At 38.6% G+C, this 19,061-nt stretch overlaps 1 protein-coding gene across 2 annotated transcripts in view; it reads left to right on the forward strand.

The window, feature by feature from the left end:
- The window catches only part of thsd7ab (thrombospondin, type I, domain containing 7Ab), a 211,001-nt gene that overhangs the window by 130,821 nt on the left and 61,119 nt on the right, over nt 1-19,061 (forward strand). For both annotated transcript variants that reach the window (XM_085292562.1, XM_085292561.1), the window contains 5 exons: nt 3,061-3,176; nt 4,849-4,984; nt 10,335-10,438; nt 14,104-14,298; nt 15,507-15,773. In XM_085292562.1, the coding sequence (XP_085148688.1) occupies nt 3,061-3,176; nt 4,849-4,984; nt 10,335-10,438; nt 14,104-14,298; nt 15,507-15,773 (818 nt within the window). The remainder of the gene's footprint in view (nt 1-3,060; nt 3,177-4,848; nt 4,985-10,334; nt 10,439-14,103; nt 14,299-15,506; nt 15,774-19,061) is intronic.

A 19,061-nucleotide genomic window follows, 5' to 3' on the forward strand; every position in this document is an offset into this window, starting at 1 on the left:
GTAAAAAGTACAACACAAACCAGAAATGGGGACTGTTTCTAGAGTAATTCTAGAGTAAAAGTTGCACCTTTTGAACAGTGTTTGCAGACAAGTCAGCATCTTTCATGCAAACTATGACCATCCACAACAAAGTGCTAGCTGCCAAATCAACTGCAAGGAGGATGTTGGTGCAACTTCCATAGCACCTCTTTGCAGCCCTCTTCCTTCCCAGCTCCTCATCCTGTTTCTTTTTGAGAAATGTTTCCACACCTTCACATTAAGTACTTGTTTAATGGTGTCATAATCAGCACTTTATTTTGGTGAGTTCCTCCTAACCAAATAAGAAGTACTTATTTTATTGATTAATTTGGGTTGGTACATGTTTGAGATCTAGTACTTGGTTATTAAGCTGGTGTTGGTTTCTATATACACTTTGATTTTATTTAGATCTTGAAGATATCTTTATGCTGTCTGTCTTCTCTGTGCCAGGTCTCCCTTGATGGAGAACGTGTTGATCCCTACAGGCTCTTGAGAAAATGATAAAAACCCTTTTTCATGCTGGGGTCGAGTGTGGAGATTGTTTTGCGGTAGCAGGTTCACTAGTTCTTAACAGCTTCCCATCGTGTTGAAGTGTTCTCAAGAGAGACACCTGTTTATTCCCTTCTTTATGGACCCAGCCATCAGTTAAAAGCAGAAGACATAAATGTATCCTCCCCACAGCTGTTTTTTTCCTGGGGACCATTCACTTTTATGAAGACAACCGAGGATTTGTTCCGCTCAAGAGGGATTTAGCTCTGTCTATTGGTATTAAAAATAAATCTCTCCTTGTGTTGCTGTTGCAATATTACATTTTGCCAGGGAGGCTCCCTATCATTTCTCTGATAACACCATGCTAACAAGTATGAAACACCCAGTGGAGAACACTAATTCAAAAGAGCGTTAAACCTCTTTTGATGATCAGAAGTCAGCAGTGGGATGAGGAAACATAGTCGTAACGTCCAACTGCAAGAGCAGCGAGGGATCAGATAAGATGTCTTCCAGCAGGTTTGTCGTGACCTATTTATCTTTGTCTCGTTTATGCACAGGGGACCTGAAGATTAAACATAACCTCTGTTTTGAAAAACCTCAGCTTGACCACGAGGATTATTACTCACTGATAGCTGAATCCATTTAAACTGGAAATTTTATCCTCAGGCCTGTTGGCTGACTTTAGCTCAGTGAGTTAAAGTTTCCTCACAGAGATATATTACTGTAAAACAAACACAGTGCTTTTAGACATTTCCTGTGATGCTAACAATGCTCTGGTGGGTTACACAACCATCCCTTTCCTATGTGTCATCCAGATGGCATACATCAGTCATAAAGTGAAAGTAATTACAGAGGTTTTTATTGCCCTAGATTGAGGCGAGAATAATTACATTGTGTATTCAAGCACTACCCAGATGGTTGCTGCATCAAGCCTCTCAGTTGATATTTATTAAAGCGTGAGTGCATGGTTTATATTTTTAACTGTCATGGTTAAGTGTCAGCTTGGTCTTTTTAGGTACAAATGCCAAAATCTATAGGGGGTGGGTTTAAGTTGGGGGGAAAAATACAGCTAAATCTACACACTATATTTTTTTGGTTATAGGGCTGCAAATATGTTAAATTCAATTCCAGAAATCACAAAAACACATGTTTGGCAACTCCTTTGATATCTGTAAAATGCTTCGCCAAAAGATTAAAAGAGCCATGAAGATCTAAATGTTACTCAGTTCAATTTTTCCCTCATTACAAGTTCTGATATCTTAAATAAACCATCATGTTTTGCAGCAGTGATCACGCACGCAGTCAATAAAAATATATTTTAAAGATCTTTTATTTTGAAAAGAAACCTTATTAGAAAGCGAAATGAAACACTGGACAAAAGTATGATGTTTATATCAGTGCTAATGAAATATTCTTTTTTTTATTTTTATGGGACCATCGTGTGATGACTTCATCAACATTCGTATATTGTTTTATCTTCATCCTGCGGTTCTCTTTATGTCTACAGTAGGCATACTCAATTATCTGTAGCCAATGACTTTTTGCAGGGGATCCAATTTTCCAGAGATCTCTCAAAATTATAAATATTATTTCTGATACAATTTTTAATGCAAGATACCACAGAAACTATTGATATTCTGAAGTTTTTCATTCTAAATACAATGAGACACATTAATGTGATTTGTGTAAGCAGAGTTTCTGTTGGCTCAAAGATAACGTGGGTGGGAGTAAAGGACACAGTATGCTTGTTTTGGTATAAATTGCTCCCATCTGTAGATTTGCACCTGTCATCTGTCTTGTGTTTTTTCTCTACTATGATCAAAGAGCAAACTAAAAATACAATTCCACTTGAAGACAGAGTGCCTTAGTTGTTTGTCTTGGGTTATGCTGACACTTGAGACATTTAGCAATATTTCCTGGATTTAGCTTTTTGAACACTAAAATTTGCCTCACTGAAGAGTGCTTCCTTTATTCTTTGTGACCCTTTTTAAATAATAGAGTACAATTTTATAATTTATAGCTAAATGATTTTTATGGACCTTGTGGCTGTTGTCTCCCAGAAGCTTCCAGACCCTTCTTTGAGAACCACTGCTCTGCTATGCTTACTGCAAATGAATTCTTTTCTTTTATTCACAGGGATTCACATTAAGTGAATTTAAAGGATTCCTCTGCTGTAAAATGTTGTGATTTTTGATAATAATGAAAAACAATGGTTTAAAATGATAAAAAAAATTCTGCCCTTGATTATACTCTTTGTGTCTGTGAGTGTGCTTAGGTTTGAGTGATATAAATTTCATTGAATGGTGAGCATGAGGGTCCACATGGACATCTGCTTCTCTGCCCGTTTGGTACAGAGCTGTGGCAACGTAACACAACCAGTGCAGAGAAAGAGCCCATAAGAAGTGTTCTTGCTCAGCACCCACAGATTAAAGATTTAGTCAGATACATTGGCTTTATCAAAATTACTATTTTCTTAGGAGTAAATCTTTTTAGGTTTAGACTTCATGCTCTTGTGTTTTGATGAATGTATAAAGAGATTTTGTTTTTGCTTAGGTGTCCAGACGGTCCTCGCCCAAGCACAATGAGACCATGCCAGCTGCCCTGCAAGAAGGACTGTATCATGACCCCATTCAGTGACTGGGCAACGTGTCCAATTACATGTGATGCAGGTATGAAGGAAAAAACAACGATTCATGCTCATAGATAACTGTTGTTGCTGCTGTTAAAAAATTCAAGAGTATTGAAGAAACAAAGTTTCCAGCACAACTTCCCCTGCTTCTTTGCACACACAGAAGAACATAAAGTCTAAATAAGTAAAGTCCTCTCCGACAACTTTCCCATTAAACCAGCTTATTTATGGTATTGTATTTTCATCATGCATCTTTAATTTCATTCTCATGTTTTTATCTCTTATTTTTTATTTTCTTAGCTTGTACTTTTAAATAATAAGCATCTACATACATGTTACTTTTCTTCATTCTATTTTTTGTTTTTGTGTCACTTGTACTGGTTGTATATGACATTGATGGGGAAAACTTAAAACACTGCCCTTCATTTAGATTTGTCCTGTTTAAATGCTAAACAGGGTGTGTACCAGGTTTTATTTTTTATAGTGGACACTCTCCAAGACTGGCTTTATACCACATGACCACATGGCCTAGCCTCCTTGCTGGTGTCTGGTTGGTGGATGAGCACATTGAACATATGTGATTGGTTGTTTAATTTTTTTGCTTTTTAAAATGTGGCCTGTAACATGTTTTTGCCCTGATAAAGGCTGCAAGCCGAAATAAACTGGTCAAATCATTAAATTGTTCTTTATACTGAAAATGTTGCTGGGCCTCTTTAGACTTTCTTGGAATTGGGTGAAGTTGTGCCAAACTCCTCTATGTTGTAAAAAGTACTTTATTCAGTCAGTCAGGCCTTGGTGGTTTCAGGATAGTCACAATATTTCCAATCATAGTTGACAGAGGTGACAATAATATGCTGGTAATAACATAATAATAAAAGATAACAAAATGGAAAACACAGAAGCTAATTTTAATTGACTAAGTGCAACAACTCTAGAGTTGGGTTGGCCTACACTGAGCTGAAGACAATGACTGTCACATAAACACATGCTCTCATGCCTCGTTACAGATCATTAATTTGATAGACTGGCATGTAGGACAACATTTGGGCTGACCTCCGTTAGTGGGCCTGGCAAGTCTGCTTGCTCCGGCCAGCAAGTGGTCGGTGTTGTTGTTTTCAAGCGGTGAAAGGAAGACGTTTTCAGATGAGGTCACCTTCGTCAGGCGGCCATTGCCCAAGCTGTTGAGTGGTGGCAAAAACATTAAGTTGATTTACGAGTGAAAATCATTATCATCCGTATTTTGATGACCTCCTCCTGTGACACGGTGGCATAAATCTCTTCGGTCTAAGCATGCTTTACTGGTGGTAGTGCATTTTAATTTGATGCTGTTGATATCTTAACCTTGTGCAGAGAATTACACACCACCCACGTAGAAAGGTTTGAAGCAGAGTATAGGGCTATCCAGAGGCTTGTTTCAACTTAATGAACTACTCGAGGGCATCGCCACACATGTAAATACCATAAATTTAATCTGAGTCAGTTCCAAGGTCTAATGGGATTTTTCCGCATCATCGTTGTTGGCTTGATATCCCCAGTAATCACAAGTGTGCGCTTTTGACGCTGGCTGTCCAATTAGAATTGGCAGTTGCAGTCTCCAAGTCCATTCTTCAAGGATTATTAACAGAGTAGTCAGCTTATCATTTTGACATTTTTCTCATCACTTTTCCATCATATTTCTTAATTTAATTCATTAATTGTCTGCGTCCCTTCAGCTGGTATTGCTGTGAAGAAAAAGCAATCAAGGAAACGTCTTATCATCCAGATGCCATCCAACGGAGGGCAGGAATGTCCAGAGGTGCTCGAAGAAGAGAGGGACTGTGAGGTCCCCAAAACCTGTCCCGGTTTCAGGTAAGCGCACGACAGCCGCCTTCAGGTGTCGACAAACACTGTTGTTGCTGTTTGAATGTTTTGTCACATGGACAATGTACCCGTGGGTTTTAAAATGTTTCAACCTTGAGGCTCATTGCACAGATTTTTGTTGTTGTTGTTTTTTGTTCTATGCTCTACTTTTGTGTTTAAATGGTTTTCACTTGCAGCCCTAAAAAGCCAAAATACAAACCAACAGCATATCCCAAACAGCCAAGTTTTAATTTAATAATTTATTAGAATATTTAACAAACATCAAAAGATTCAACTATGATATAAAGATACAGATTTTCTCTACACCTGCAAACTCTGTCAGTCTGACTTTCTGTTCCCACCTCTCAAAATACCAGCTGCATGTGTTTATTTATAGGTGCACACTTTCTTGTTAACTCCTTGTTTGCCACCATGAGAGACAAAATAGATGTAAGTTATGGACTAACTAATGAGATAAAGTAAAAATAATGTCAGCGTTTTGTCTTATTGGATATCTATGCCAGTCTCATCAGTCTCTTTGGCTTTAATTTGTGTTCAAATCAAAGCCTTTGGTCAGAAATGAATAGTTTAGTGATGAAAACTGGAAACGAGGTTGTTTTATCAGGAAAAATTACGGGGGGAAATCCAATAATCCAGTTTATTAATTTCAGACTGTGACATTTCCGTGGTGTCGAGAGTTTATCTTAGAATATAAATTGAAATCTTTTTTCCACCGCAATTTAACTTTTTTCCTTTACTTTTTTCTAATAAATGTTATTCAAAAAAGTGTGAAAATAAAGGTGAAAGTCTACACAGTTTGATTAAATATGACAAAAAAGCAATAAGTGGTAGCGGGGTTTTACTCTGTGATAAAGAAACCTGGATATTCTGGTTATATAAACCAAGCTGTGCCATGTAGCTGTGCTATCCTTTCTTATGGTGACAAGGTGCTGCAACCAACTTGATTCTATCTTTGTGGTGAGCAGGTATCTTCCTGGTGACTCGTTGATTAAACCACAGAAAAAAACGTTTCTAAACTGAGCACACTGTAATGGATGACTGTAAATACTGGCCAAACAAATAGTTTGTGTGTAGTTTAAGAGCTTTTAAAAAGCTAAAAAACCCCCAAAAAAACAAACTATAACACATGTTCTGTATTTAATAAGTCATCAGTCAAATCATGTTTAAAATGCCATTGAAATATGCAGCACTTTGCATCATGTATAACATAAATGTTAAAATGAGAATAATTCATTTAACTGAAGAGGGACTATGATGCTTGACTAGACATGCAACTGCTCTAGCTATGACAACCTGATGTTTTATTTCACGATGATGTAACTTTTATATGATTTAATATGCAGCTCTTGAAAACTCCCAAGTGTTAGTTTGCTTACAGGTCCAACCTGAACTTCACCTGTTTAGAGACTTAGAGAGCTTTTTATTGTCATTGTGCAGTTTCTTGCACAGCGAAATTGGGTAGCTGAACCACAAAGGTGCTAAAGTAAGAAGAAGAGAAACCAGTATACAACGAAGGCGAAAAATAAATAAATAATTAAATAAAGAGAATAAAATAAAAAACAGTGTATATGTATACATATGTGAGTGGAACTATATACGTGGTGTATGTGTAGGAAACATTGAAACAGACTGGGACCAAAATAATTGCACATGAGCCAAAAATATTGCACAGAACATGGAAAGACTGAGATATTGCACATAGATGATCAACAGCAGTGTCAGGGTGGATGTGTTGGGGAAGTCTTTACACACTCTTAGTTTGCATTAAGAGTTCTGACAGCCCACGGGAAGAAGCTGTTCTTTAGTCTGTTGGTTTTGCACCTGATGGATCTGAGCCTTTTTCCAGAGGGCAGGATGTTGAAGAGGTGGTGGTTAGGATGGAGGTGGTCCTTTATAATTGCCCTGGCTCTGGAGAGACATCTTGAGCTGGCAATTAAGTCCAGGTAGGGGAGTGGACAGCCGATCACCTTCTCTGCAGTTCTGATGACCCTCTGTAGTCTCTTCTTGTCAGCTGTTGTGCAACCACAAATGTTTGTTTATCCACAAATGTTAGTTTTTCATGTTTTTACTGTAATCAAAGGACAGTTTGTGAACTTTCTTTTTTTTTTTTTACTTGATTTTTGCATTTTTATTTTTTTTGTTTGTTTCTCATTGTACCCCCATATCTGGAACATAAATTATTTTATTTACTTTTTTTTTTTTTTATCATTTATTGATTTATTTAACCCATAATTGATTTTTACTGGCTTGAGTACAGTCAATGAATATACATCGACTGTATCAAGGTGTTTGGATCAGATCCAGTTAGAAAGGGGTTGGTAAAGTTGTTGATTAGACTTCATTCCCACTTCATTTTAATGTTTTAAGCCCTAAAAACAAACAAACCTTCAGATTTTTATGGCTTTTAAGTTGTTCATCTTTTTAGCTTGTAAAGCTAATGTTAGCACTATTAGCCAACATCATTAACATAGTTTTTATTATCATATCTGACTTTAAGGTGTTTCTTTGTAAAATATATATTATTATAAAGACTTTTATGGGCATATCTATAAAAAACATGGGCTGACATGAGCAACATTGTGCTTACTCAGGATGTGCGTGTGACATAACAAATGGCTTAGATGCACCTGACAGCTCATGCTGAACATTTTTGTGGAATGTGCTGGAAATAGAAGTTAAAAAAACAAATAGTATGTTTTAGATTCTAAAAAATAAATAGTTGGAGAGAAGTGAGTACATTGTAATCTTGGATCAATGGAGCTGTCATATACTGATTAGAAGTAAAAATATGTTGTCTTAAGGCTGGATGAGCACATGACATTTAAAGAAAGTGTCAGTTTTCTAGTCCAATCACTGGTTAGAGCATTGGGCTCTGCAGTGAATAAAGGCAAGTGTGTGCAAAGGGAAGCGTCGAATGCTTCAGAGCAGAATTAGCCAGATCAGAGACTTACTTAGAAGATAACGGGACATTGCACATTGACATCTCTGGGGTCATGAGTTAAAATTGTTATTTTATTCAAGCAGCTTGTCATTCATTCTCCAGAACAGATTACTTTGTGATACTGAGGAGATTAGAAGCAATTTATCACCTGCATATAGATATAAAGAAAAATTGTGAAGCAAAAAGAAGACTTTCATTATAGAACCTCATCCATTTGAATTCTTCTGGTTATCCACATCAAGGTCACGGGGGGGAGCCTATCTCAGCTGTCACAGATTGAAAATGTCATGTCAAGTGCAATTTTAACAAAACACAAAGATCCCTGTGTGCAAACGTATGTTCAGGAACCATTAGCCCAAAAGACACACAATATCAGAGGAGGAGAGGCATTTTTTATTTGTTGCGTGTACTAAGTAAAATTGAAACGGACAGTAATTTTTGGATTGCTGTGTCTGAGGACAAAAGGGGTGCACTTTTTAGAAAAATGTCCTCCATCTGTGCTGCCCAAAAATTTCTAATTTTGCAAAATAAATGTTTGATCACTACCAAACTTTTAAAGTCTTACAAAGAAAGTAGGTTTGGGCACTCCTGTGTATTGGCCTGCACAATATGCGGAAAAGCTGACACTTGTGATAACATAGTCGAGTATAACAGGACCTATACAGAGCCCAAACACTGAAAAATGCAAAATACAATAACATATTTTAAGCTTGTTCATATTTAATAGCAATGTGCTTTTTTGTTTTGCATGTTCATATTACAGTGATGATGAAGCATTATTTCATGGTCAATACAAGAATGTATTACACAAAAAAGACAAAAAACAAAGGCAGGATTAAAAGTAGTTCAAAAGTGCTGCTGCAAGTAGCTGTTATTGATGAATAAACATCATATAAAGACAAAAAAGACCCCAAAAGATCAGCATCTATCCTTTTTCCTTTGAAGCAGCACCGCAGGTCTTCTGTGGGTTTAGACTGTCTTTGTCTTCTTTCTAATTCCAGATTAACTCTCTGATGGTGACATCATGGTTAGGTGGTGGCAGCAGACATACCTGTTGCAAGACTCTGGATGTATGTGCATGGTTGTTTAATGAGACCCTTCCCTGATACTGTGTGAAGAATACAAATTCAAACAACAGCACAGACCCCTTTATACTTTACTCTTTATTTAGACTTTCTCTTTTCATACGGCACAGTCAGCAACACCAGTGTTTATTTTACTGCCAATTGCTATCCAGCAATCCTATGTTATTCTAAGTTGGTTATTCTGCAGCCACTCTGCATCCGTCTATGAATTTCACTTTTATTTGTGCAGGCACACTGTGTGTAAGGCTTTCAGTTCAGATTCATTTATATGGTGCCAATATAAGTGCCAAAATGTTGCCTCAAGGCCCACATTCGGATGTAATGGTTATTTTCGACCAAAACGGATTATTTTCAATACATTTAAATGTTCAGATTTAAAAAGTAAATAAATAAAAATCGGTTATGTACATTTTCCTTGTTTGAAATAGTGACCAGATAACATTTAATGATGTGTGCACTATATCTGCAAAGTTGGAAATGGCATATTTTTCTAAAATCACTCAGCCTCATTGTGCTCAGACTTGATTAGATTTGTACCTGTAAAACAGCTGCTGTGGCTGTGTGAGTCATAATCGTGCCTTTTCATTAGTGTAATTGTTTTTTCAGCACAAATCACTGTTACCTGTCTGGTCAGGCAGACCTTTTCTCTTATTTTCGCAACACAGTGCATTTTTCCTAAATTTCCTAGATGTGCAAATTTTTCTTTTCAGTGCTGAGAGACACGACAAGTGATGTTTCCAGATCAGTCCTGTGTGCTTTCACAGTGTGCTAATCATTAAGAAGTAGGTTATAATCCAGGAAAATTATGTAAACCAACCAAAGCAGTGCGTATCATAAAGGCTGTTTTGCTTTTCACAGTTCTGCCTAGCTACACTGCATCGCTTCAGTTGTATTTTATCATGTTTACGCCTGTACAACGAGACAGCTGGTGCAGCACTTATTGCTCCTTTTGGTCAACCTCAGAGAAACGATAGAACATCCGTGGAAGACTTAAAAATCATCTAGCATGCTTGTCTTTCTGTTGGAAAGTCATGAGGTTTTCCAGATGCAGAGTTGGTTTTCATTCATGGTGACATGTCATGCAGGACAAAACCGTTAGCTGTCAAGTGGGACATGCTTTCTATTTCCAATGTAATACCTCATCCAGATGTGGCCTTAACTGGGCTGATACTGTGTGGGCAGAACACAGCATTACTGTGCTGTAAATGAGTTTATTCTATTCAGACTCTGACCTGGTGCTTTGCAAGATGTTGCTGTGTTAATGAATATTATTGTAGCAATTATAAGTATGTACTTATTTTATTTATTCTAGGTGGAAAACCCACAAATGGAGGAAGTGCCAGCTGGTCACCTGGTTTCTCAGACAGGACACTCCGGGTGCACAAGAGACCTGTGGACCAGGGATTCAAACACGAGGTATAGAAACAAATCTCTCCGTCCCCTGTTTCCCCCTGCACCGTCCCTGAGCCATTCCTAATCACCCTAAATTTAATTTTTGCTCATTGCGGAGCATCTGGAGCCCAGCCATGAAGCAGCAGATGGATGTGCCAAAGTTTGGAGAATAGGCCAATTTAGTTAGAGTACGCATCAAATCCTCCCACTCACACAACGTGGCCCAAACTGAAGATGACACTCCTATAAACATCAGCAGTAAAAGATATTTTTCTTCCTTTTACTTTTTTCCTCCAGTTGTTTTTATTTTATTTTTTTATTTATTTGTAATCCTCTAGAGTTTGGGAAGGAAATGTGCTCACACCTTATCATCCTCCTCTTGAGACTTGTTTGACAGCTTGGCTTGTTTCACTGCTGGCTTTTTTTTTCCACCTCGGGCTCTTGTCATGCAATTTTAATCGAATATCTCTTGCTCAAATTTAGAAGAAGATGCTTCACCGTGCCTATAGCACACAACAGCCCAGACCCCTGTTCATATCGACTTCACGCACAAGTGACAAGTACTTTAAGAGTTGTGGCTCTCTCTCTTTAAAAGCATATTTCCTCTCACCATTTTATAGAGAATGGGTACACTATAGAGTCCTAGGAGGCTTTCATAAAAATCCAATTTCAGGGGGGTCACGCAGAATGATCAATTTCATTTCCAGCTCCTATGGAAAGCCATTATTAGTGCTTATTTTTCTGTCTCGCCTTTGCTAGCTTGCATTAATGGACAGAAGAATCGGTTTATGAAAATGCTTTAAGGTCCATTATAGACCTTATTTTTCCAGATTCTGTGCAGCTTCTCTGTGACTTGATGCCATGTGACACTTGAAGTTCAGACTCTCCTGCACTGGTTTTCACACTTCTGTCACTTCCAAATGGCAGAAATCATTTTGTCATCGACTCAGACCAAATGAGACACGCTGTCCTTTCTGGTCCGTGTTTTCTGACAGCGTATTGTGTTGTTTACCTGGAAAGAGGCTTTCCTTAGAGGGTGGAAAAACCCTATAGTGGCATTATTAAACACACAGAACAGAGGGCTTGTGCTGTTCTCTTTCTCTTTCTTGAACACAGCCACTCTGTCACACACATACACACACACAACAATATAAGACCTGACCTAACACACCAGCCGACGGAGGCTTTCCAAACCAATAGCGGTGCCCACGGGGGTTCAGCAAAATGTGCTTAGAGATTGATTTCTCTATGAAGGTACAGCCCTGCAGAATGTCTGCATCACAAGAAAATGAAATATTGCAGCAACACAAGTACTACCCTTTATTGAAAGAACAAAGGAAAGGATGATGCAGTCAAAGACAAATTGACTTCTGGGCTTTAAACCAATTGAGGGAGAGATGCTTTTGTGTCTGCTCTTTTCTTAATTGTTATTAAACCCCCCTGAGAGCTAATCTGAATCGTAAAGTTCTGATCTATTTTTCATCCGCTCCCTTTAAATCTATATTTCAAGTCATCGTGCTCACGAGTGGGTTAAGAACTCCTAATTAAAGGGGCACTTCAGTGATTTCACATATCAAAGTCATTTCACTTGTCACAAGAACTACTTGGCCTGTCAGAGGTTGTAGGATGTGTTGTGTAGTTCTGAAAGAGCTTTATCTATAGCAATAGACATTTTGGCTTCTATATGTTATTTTTATACTTGTATTCATATTCTTTTTTTCCCCTTTATTTTTTCTTACTAAGAAAAATTTTGTCTGTGTTCTGCTGCTGGACACAAAATTTTCCGGAGGAACCTACCCGTGGGATTAATAAAGATCTATCAATCGATCGATCGATCTATCTAGCCAATTGACAATGTTGGTGCACTAGCAATAATATCTGATTTAATTAGGTGATCATTTTTACAGATTTTATATTGACATGATGAAAAAAAATTTATAATGCAGAAAAAATAAATTGGGTATAGCTCTATAGTAGCTCTGACTCTGACAGCACATGTAGCAGAGTAGCATCATAGCTGAACAGAAGTTAATTATTGGTCTTCCTGGCCCTTATTGAGCAAAGGATTGGGACTGAGGAGTGAACAGCTCTCCAGTCCCCTCAGTTCCTTTCTTCTTTGTGTGTTTGTGTGTGTGTGTGTGTGTGTGGGGGGGGGGGGGGGGGGGGTTATTTAGCTTATTTCATTTACTATTAAATTAGTTTAGAGGGGAAAGTCCTGGCTCCTATAGTCTATTGTGTACCGGGCCAAGACCCAAATGGTTTATTTATCTTTGTTTATAAGTAACATCATTTGTTGGTTAAGCGAATCTTCAATGTGGCATCTTCTTTATGAATTGTAACCTTAGAGTAATGTTAAGTTTCATTTTGTTTTCTGGTTGTGGCCATAAATAGAAACCAAGCAGTGCCCGTGTTACTAGCATGCTCTTGTGACTTACATAACTGAAAGGTTATTCAGGTGATTTAATGAACCCAATAGTGTTTACATATATAGAGAGAGTTTATAAATACATATAAAGATATGTATTTATAAATCTATATAAATCCTATTAGCATAGTTAGTGATATCTGAAGTTTTCACTCCCTTAAATTTTTCTTGGCTGACAAAAATCTTTTATTAGTCAAGCTTTACCTCTATTAAATGACTTCTGCAAGTGCTAAATGTATAATATACTATATTGCTTTTTTAAAACACAGCAATATCATGAGGCAAAAATATCACTTTTGCTGTCTAGTTTTTATCTGTGCAGTAAAAATATAACATCAAACTACAGACAGCAGATATTTCTTTCCATAGGAAACCAAATGTGCCTATAAGCCCGTCTGCAACTCAACTCACCTTAACTTTATATATTGTGTGCATAATGCACAAATAACTGGAACACTGGTTGTTAAATTATTGAACTATTAGAGTCAAGCTTTCTGACCTAAATACTGAGCAGGTCTGAGACTGGGAGGAGATACAAACCCAGCCTCAGGAAGTCACAAGCTAGTGTACTCCGAGTGTTGGTCCCAAGCCTCAATAAATGGGAGGAATGTGTCAGGAAAGGCGTAAAATCTGTACCAAATCAAAGATGCAGATCCGTGTGCCGTGGTAGGCTCTTGGGAAATAAGGGATTAGCTGAGAGTACCTTGCTGAACTTTTCCTTCCTGTAAAATTTAGACATTTAACGTAAGTGAGATTCCCATGCTTCATTGCAGGGAAATCTACTGTGGTTGAACTGGAAGCAACCACCCTATATGAAATATGAATGACCCTTGCGTTTATATTTTTATTGTGCACAAATACAACATATAAGTTTGTTTCTCATTTTGGAATTGCTGAATGTAGAGCTAAATACTTTATATTTTACTACTTTTTAGGACATTTTGTTTTGTCTACAAAATCAAAATATGCTGTGATGAAGTAAGATTCAGAGGAAGTCCTGCAAATGGAAAATGCATCAAAAAAGTAAAGTAAACTGTAACAGTAACAGTCGTGAAAAATGGTATTTAGTCATCTCAACTTGAATGTTGTTTTTTTACACTAGTGTTCCTATAAACATTCAACTTTTGATTACCTTTCAACAATGTCTTTAACTTTCCATTCATGTTACGACTTCCAATCAATCTGTTGAAACAATCAGTCATTAAATCACAATGTTTAATGTTCTAATGGGGTCTTCTGACCCGACTTCCTCTCATTCTTCCAGCCGTGTCCTGCCGCCAGCTGGACGGGACGCAGGCCGATATCAGTGAGTGTCTGAAATTTGCCAAGGCCATGCCTGCCATCACTCAGCGCTGTCAGCTCCCCTGCCAGGATGACTGCCAGCTGACCAACTGGTCCAAGTTCTCGTCTTGCACAGCTGACTGTGTGGGGGTCCGCACCAGAAAGAGGTCATTGATAGGTGAGGACAGAGCGGCATAGCACAAACAATGCACTGCTGTGAACCGTTTTCAGGCAGACTTATTTGCATTGGAGTTTAACATTTGAGGAGTGCAAGAAGATTTGAGCAGCGCTCCAACAGAGGAGTTTTAAAATGAAACACAAGGTAAAAAATCTCTGCGTTTAGTTTTTGACAGCTAAATGTTCTGGTGGAATTAAAGCAACAAGTCTAGGAGAAGACGTCTGCCTTTGTGATCAGTGTCAGTGTCACCAGGGGGTACGTCGTGCATTGCAGTCATGTGTAATAGTGTAAAGAATTAAGGTACCTCCACAACTGTGCACAGAGGTTACAAAGTCAACCCGAAACTGTGAGAAAGTGGATTTGAAAAGCTTTTGTTATCCAGTGATGTGAATTTTAAGTACCTTTTGACCCAACCACCTATGTGTAAGAGAGCAGACGGATCATTAGTAAGTCATAAGTCAGGTAATTACTCTTTTAGAGACATGCTTTCATTGTTTTTAGTTTTTTAGGAAGGGGAAAGTGTGGATTTTGTGGTTTAGCCACTATCCTGTGGTTCAAAAGCATTTTTATTAATACCATGACTGCCCACTACCTCCTAGTTCATTTCTTTTTAGCCTTAGTAAGTTTTTCTTTTTACCAAATCTAAAATAATTGTGGTTGGTGTAACATTTGGATCCCAGGGTGGAAGAAGCATTCATTTCTTCTGCCTGTTGGTCACTGTGATGTTTGTGGACAGTATCAACAACACAAAGCTGTGCGCCTGTCACAAGACAAATTTGAGAATCCACAGTTCGAAAATTTGATGGCAAAAAACTGCAGGTAAAGCCTCGGATCATCAGAGGGACAGTCATCCACACATCATCTCCTTATTTACATTGGAAACAGCTACTAATGAGAGCTGCTGTAAGGAAAAGAGTATTTCTTTGCACAGTGATCTGTGATTAACGATGCTTGGCATGTGTGAGGATAAAAAATATCAAGCTGTTTCAGTAAGAGCCCACTCTGCTGGAAACTATTTGGCAAGCCTAATCTATCATCATGTATCCCACATGCATAGGGGCACAGCAGCTCCTGTGTTGTCTAGTCTTTTTTTTTAGCGGGTAAACAAGACCTTGAAAGCAGCCTCAGTATCATGCTGAAATCCGTCAATGCCAGCAGACACATAGGTCTCTGGATTCTCTTAATCTATATCCTGCTCCACTCCGCAGGGAGAAGCAAGAAGAAAGACAAGTGCAAGAACACACAAATGTACCCTCTGAGTGAGACGCAGTACTGCCCCTGTGATAAGTACAACGCACAGCCAGTGGGGAACTGGTCAGACTGCATCCTGCCTGAGGGAGGCAGAGTGGAGAGCATCCTAGGAATGAAGGTGCAAGGAGACATCAAGGAATGTGGACAGGGCTACCGCTACCAGGCCATGGTGTGCTACGATCAGGACAACAGGCTGGTGGAGACGTCACGCTGCAACAGTCATGGTGGGTATGCTTGCATGTGCGTTTGTCAGGAGTGTAGTCCCAGAGCTTGTTCCTTTTGTAAAGGAAAACCTCGAAAAATGTGCGGTACAGATTACACAAATAATAGTTTGTTGGCACATATCCTCATTAGCTGCTGGACAGTGTGTTACACACTCACCAGGCAGACCTAAGAATTGGAGGATGTTAATTTTACATGTATCTCAGTATGTTTTTAGACATAAGCTACAACCCTTTCAAAATATTTGGATGAGTCCCAAATTTCACTTGGATCACATATCATATATGAGTATATGAATATCAGCTGAACTACCGAGGGTAAAACTGGCTCTATAGTTGAACTGACAATTTTTAGGATGTCTTTATATATTTAAAAGTAGTTAGCAGTAGCACTAGGCTGATAAACTGCTTTTTTATGGTTGTAGCACCTTTGGGCAATGTTCATAAACTCAACCATATACTTTCATTTTACCACGTTGTTCATTTTCAGGTGTTTATTTTGTGAGTTTCGTCCTAAATCTCCTTTAAATGGGTATTTTTTTAAAAGTCTGAACATTTGTATACTGTACCTGTAGCAGCAATGTGTGGCTGCACTGAAGACCTTTCTGTTTATTCCACAGAGTGTGCATTATAGTGGGTGGAAGTGCAGCATTAAATGGTTGTGTTCTACATGGCTTTAGTTATCTAATTTGCTTTAAAACCAGGGTAGAACTCATAAATTGGGGGTTTTGGCTCAATGTATCTCTAACAGTAATGGTGACAAGCTGTGGGTGATGCTATGCCAGACGGAGCCACGGCATCTACTCCCTCAACTGTGGTTAATTTCAGATGTGTGCACACAGGCCATGTCTCATAATTCCTGAAGATTTCCTCTGGCTAGTTTTATTGAAACTAATTTATAACGAAGACACTGTTTTCTGTGGGTTATCCAGCCATGCAGAGATGCTGTTTGCCAAAAGTGGTGCTGCTGTAGAATTAGACAAGTTGACCACAACTACCATTTATGTCTACACAATGCAACAGAAACCTTTCTGGGATATTTTGTAGTTTTTTTTAGGAGTTAAGTTCAGTTTACTACCATTTAAAATTTGGTGGCAGCTCTCAGAAATCTGGATTTCAGTCTTGAGTTGGAGCACAATGTGTAGAAAATCAGACTTTTCTCCCCTTTCTTGTACTTTACTTCTTGGTTTCAGGTGAGAAGTTTACTGTAGTGCACTGGAATGTAGCAGATGCAGGAATAACTTTGTTCTGTTAAATATTCATCTGAAGCAAAAGATTTTGTTTGTGCACATATGAAAACCCCTCCCATGGCTGCTAAAGACTCATTCTGAATACTGAATTTCACATAAGGAGGCCTTTTTCTGGCACACTCCTGTCAGAATCAGTTGTCCCCTCATTGTAAGGTCTTATCTTAGATCCAAAATACTTCAAGCAAAGAATCCCAGCTCAGAAACTCGTTGTGAAATTGCTGTGGAATCGAATGCAGGAGATGTTCAAATGAATACATCAGTGTTGTGCATATATAAACATGGTTTTATTCTCCTTGTGTGAGTCACAGATTCAGATATGCGTCAGTTAATCTGAGTGTGGGTGTGACGAGCGCATCGTAAGGCTGGGGCTCTGTGTGTTTGTGTGCTTTTGTCAGATTCTGTGTATTTTTACACCTATGTGAATGTTTGTGAGTGCATACGTGTGCACCCATGCATTCATCTTTAAGCGTTGTTGAGCTAAGAAAAAAGGAATATTCCTTGAGGTGCACAGAAAAACAACAACACATTCATGAAGCTTGGCATTAGTGCATGTGAAGCTCAAAGAGATCATTAAATCTCTTTTATTCCCCTCATTCAGCCGTCTTCCTCTGTTCTCCTTGCAACTCCCTCTCCCAATTTCTCAGCCATTCTCTCCATCTTTACCATCATCACTTTTAATCTTGATGGAGGAGGAGACATGGTCCTTCCACGACTCCGCAGCTGACACAATGCCCCCGGCTATGATGTCGATCAGGCAAACTGTGCTCCCTTTATCTTTTTATTACACAGACATCACCAGAAAAAAGGGGGTTATCATTAAATGTGGACGTTATTTCAAGCTTTGTGGTTCTGCACACTTTTCAGATTGTCTTATTCCTCTGTGAAAATAATTTTGCATAAGAGAAGATAACACTCACTCTGCTTTAGCACCACTTGTTTTCAATAAGCTGTTATTCTGAGGTTTTGACACAGGCACAGCAAGCAACCCTATAAGGATTATATATATATTATATCTTATTATATAGGCTTATTTTTTTAGCCAATTAAAAAGTCAACCTTGACAGCAGGGATGGAGCAATCAGCAGCAAAAGAAACATCCAAATGAAAGATTCATGATTCTCGTAGTGTTCAGCAATAATCCAGTCAACCACAAAAGGAGTTCTCTAATAAAAAGAGGACACAATTGGCAAGTGAATTGTTGGGAATCTCGGAAATACAGTATTCATCCTTTGGCTTGTTTCATTGCATCGGTGTTTCCCGTCGACTGACTGCTTTGATCCTCTCTTTGGAGGTCGGAGATTCATCTTTTATCTGAGGGGGTCAAAAGTTAAACCACTCACTCTGCTTATTTGTTCTGTTGGAAACTTTTCATCTTTTCAAATGCTGTAGGCATTTGTGTTTTCTTGCATTTTTTTCAACAACCGTTCATCTGATCTTCGCCATACCTGGCAGGTATATTGTTGATGACCTGAATAAATGAAGCTTCAAGTCGTTTAAATGACCAATTCTCACACTTGAAGCACACATGTGATGAAAGAGGGAAAAATGAATAACACAGCCATAAATAACAGCAAAAGTCAGTGAGAGTGAACACTATATTAAGGCCTCAGTCACGCAGACTTAGCGACCAGTTGGCACCACCTGGAAACAACAGGTTGTTAGGGTAAAATGTTGGCGAGTGTTTGCTTAATGTTTCTAGGTGAAATATATCACAAAGGGGATGCTGCACCGAAATCCTGACCGCTTTGGTTGCTATGAGATTTTGATATTTCAGGTGGCACTTGTGCCTTACCACCACAACCAACACAGAAAAGACACACTTTTCACTGCAGCTCACCAAGCAGTTGATGAATATTGGCAGACAAGTTGACATCTTCCAGGCAAACTACACACGACCACAGCAATCTGCTAGGAAAGAGTAATTGCATGGAGCATTCTGGTGCAGCTCCATACGCTTCTTTGCAAGCAACTGCCAGCAACCTCTAGCAGCCACTCACCAACCAGTTGGGGAATGCAGACCTGTGATTTTTAAGGGGCTCGC

Source organism: Mchenga conophoros, linkage group LG11, assembly GCF_057382185.1.
Source record: "Mchenga conophoros isolate Kocher_MC1m ecotype Shallow Benthic linkage group LG11, M_conophoros_male_GT1.1, whole genome shotgun sequence".
In the NCBI taxonomy this organism is placed as follows: domain Eukaryota; kingdom Metazoa; phylum Chordata; class Actinopteri; order Cichliformes; family Cichlidae; genus Mchenga; species Mchenga conophoros.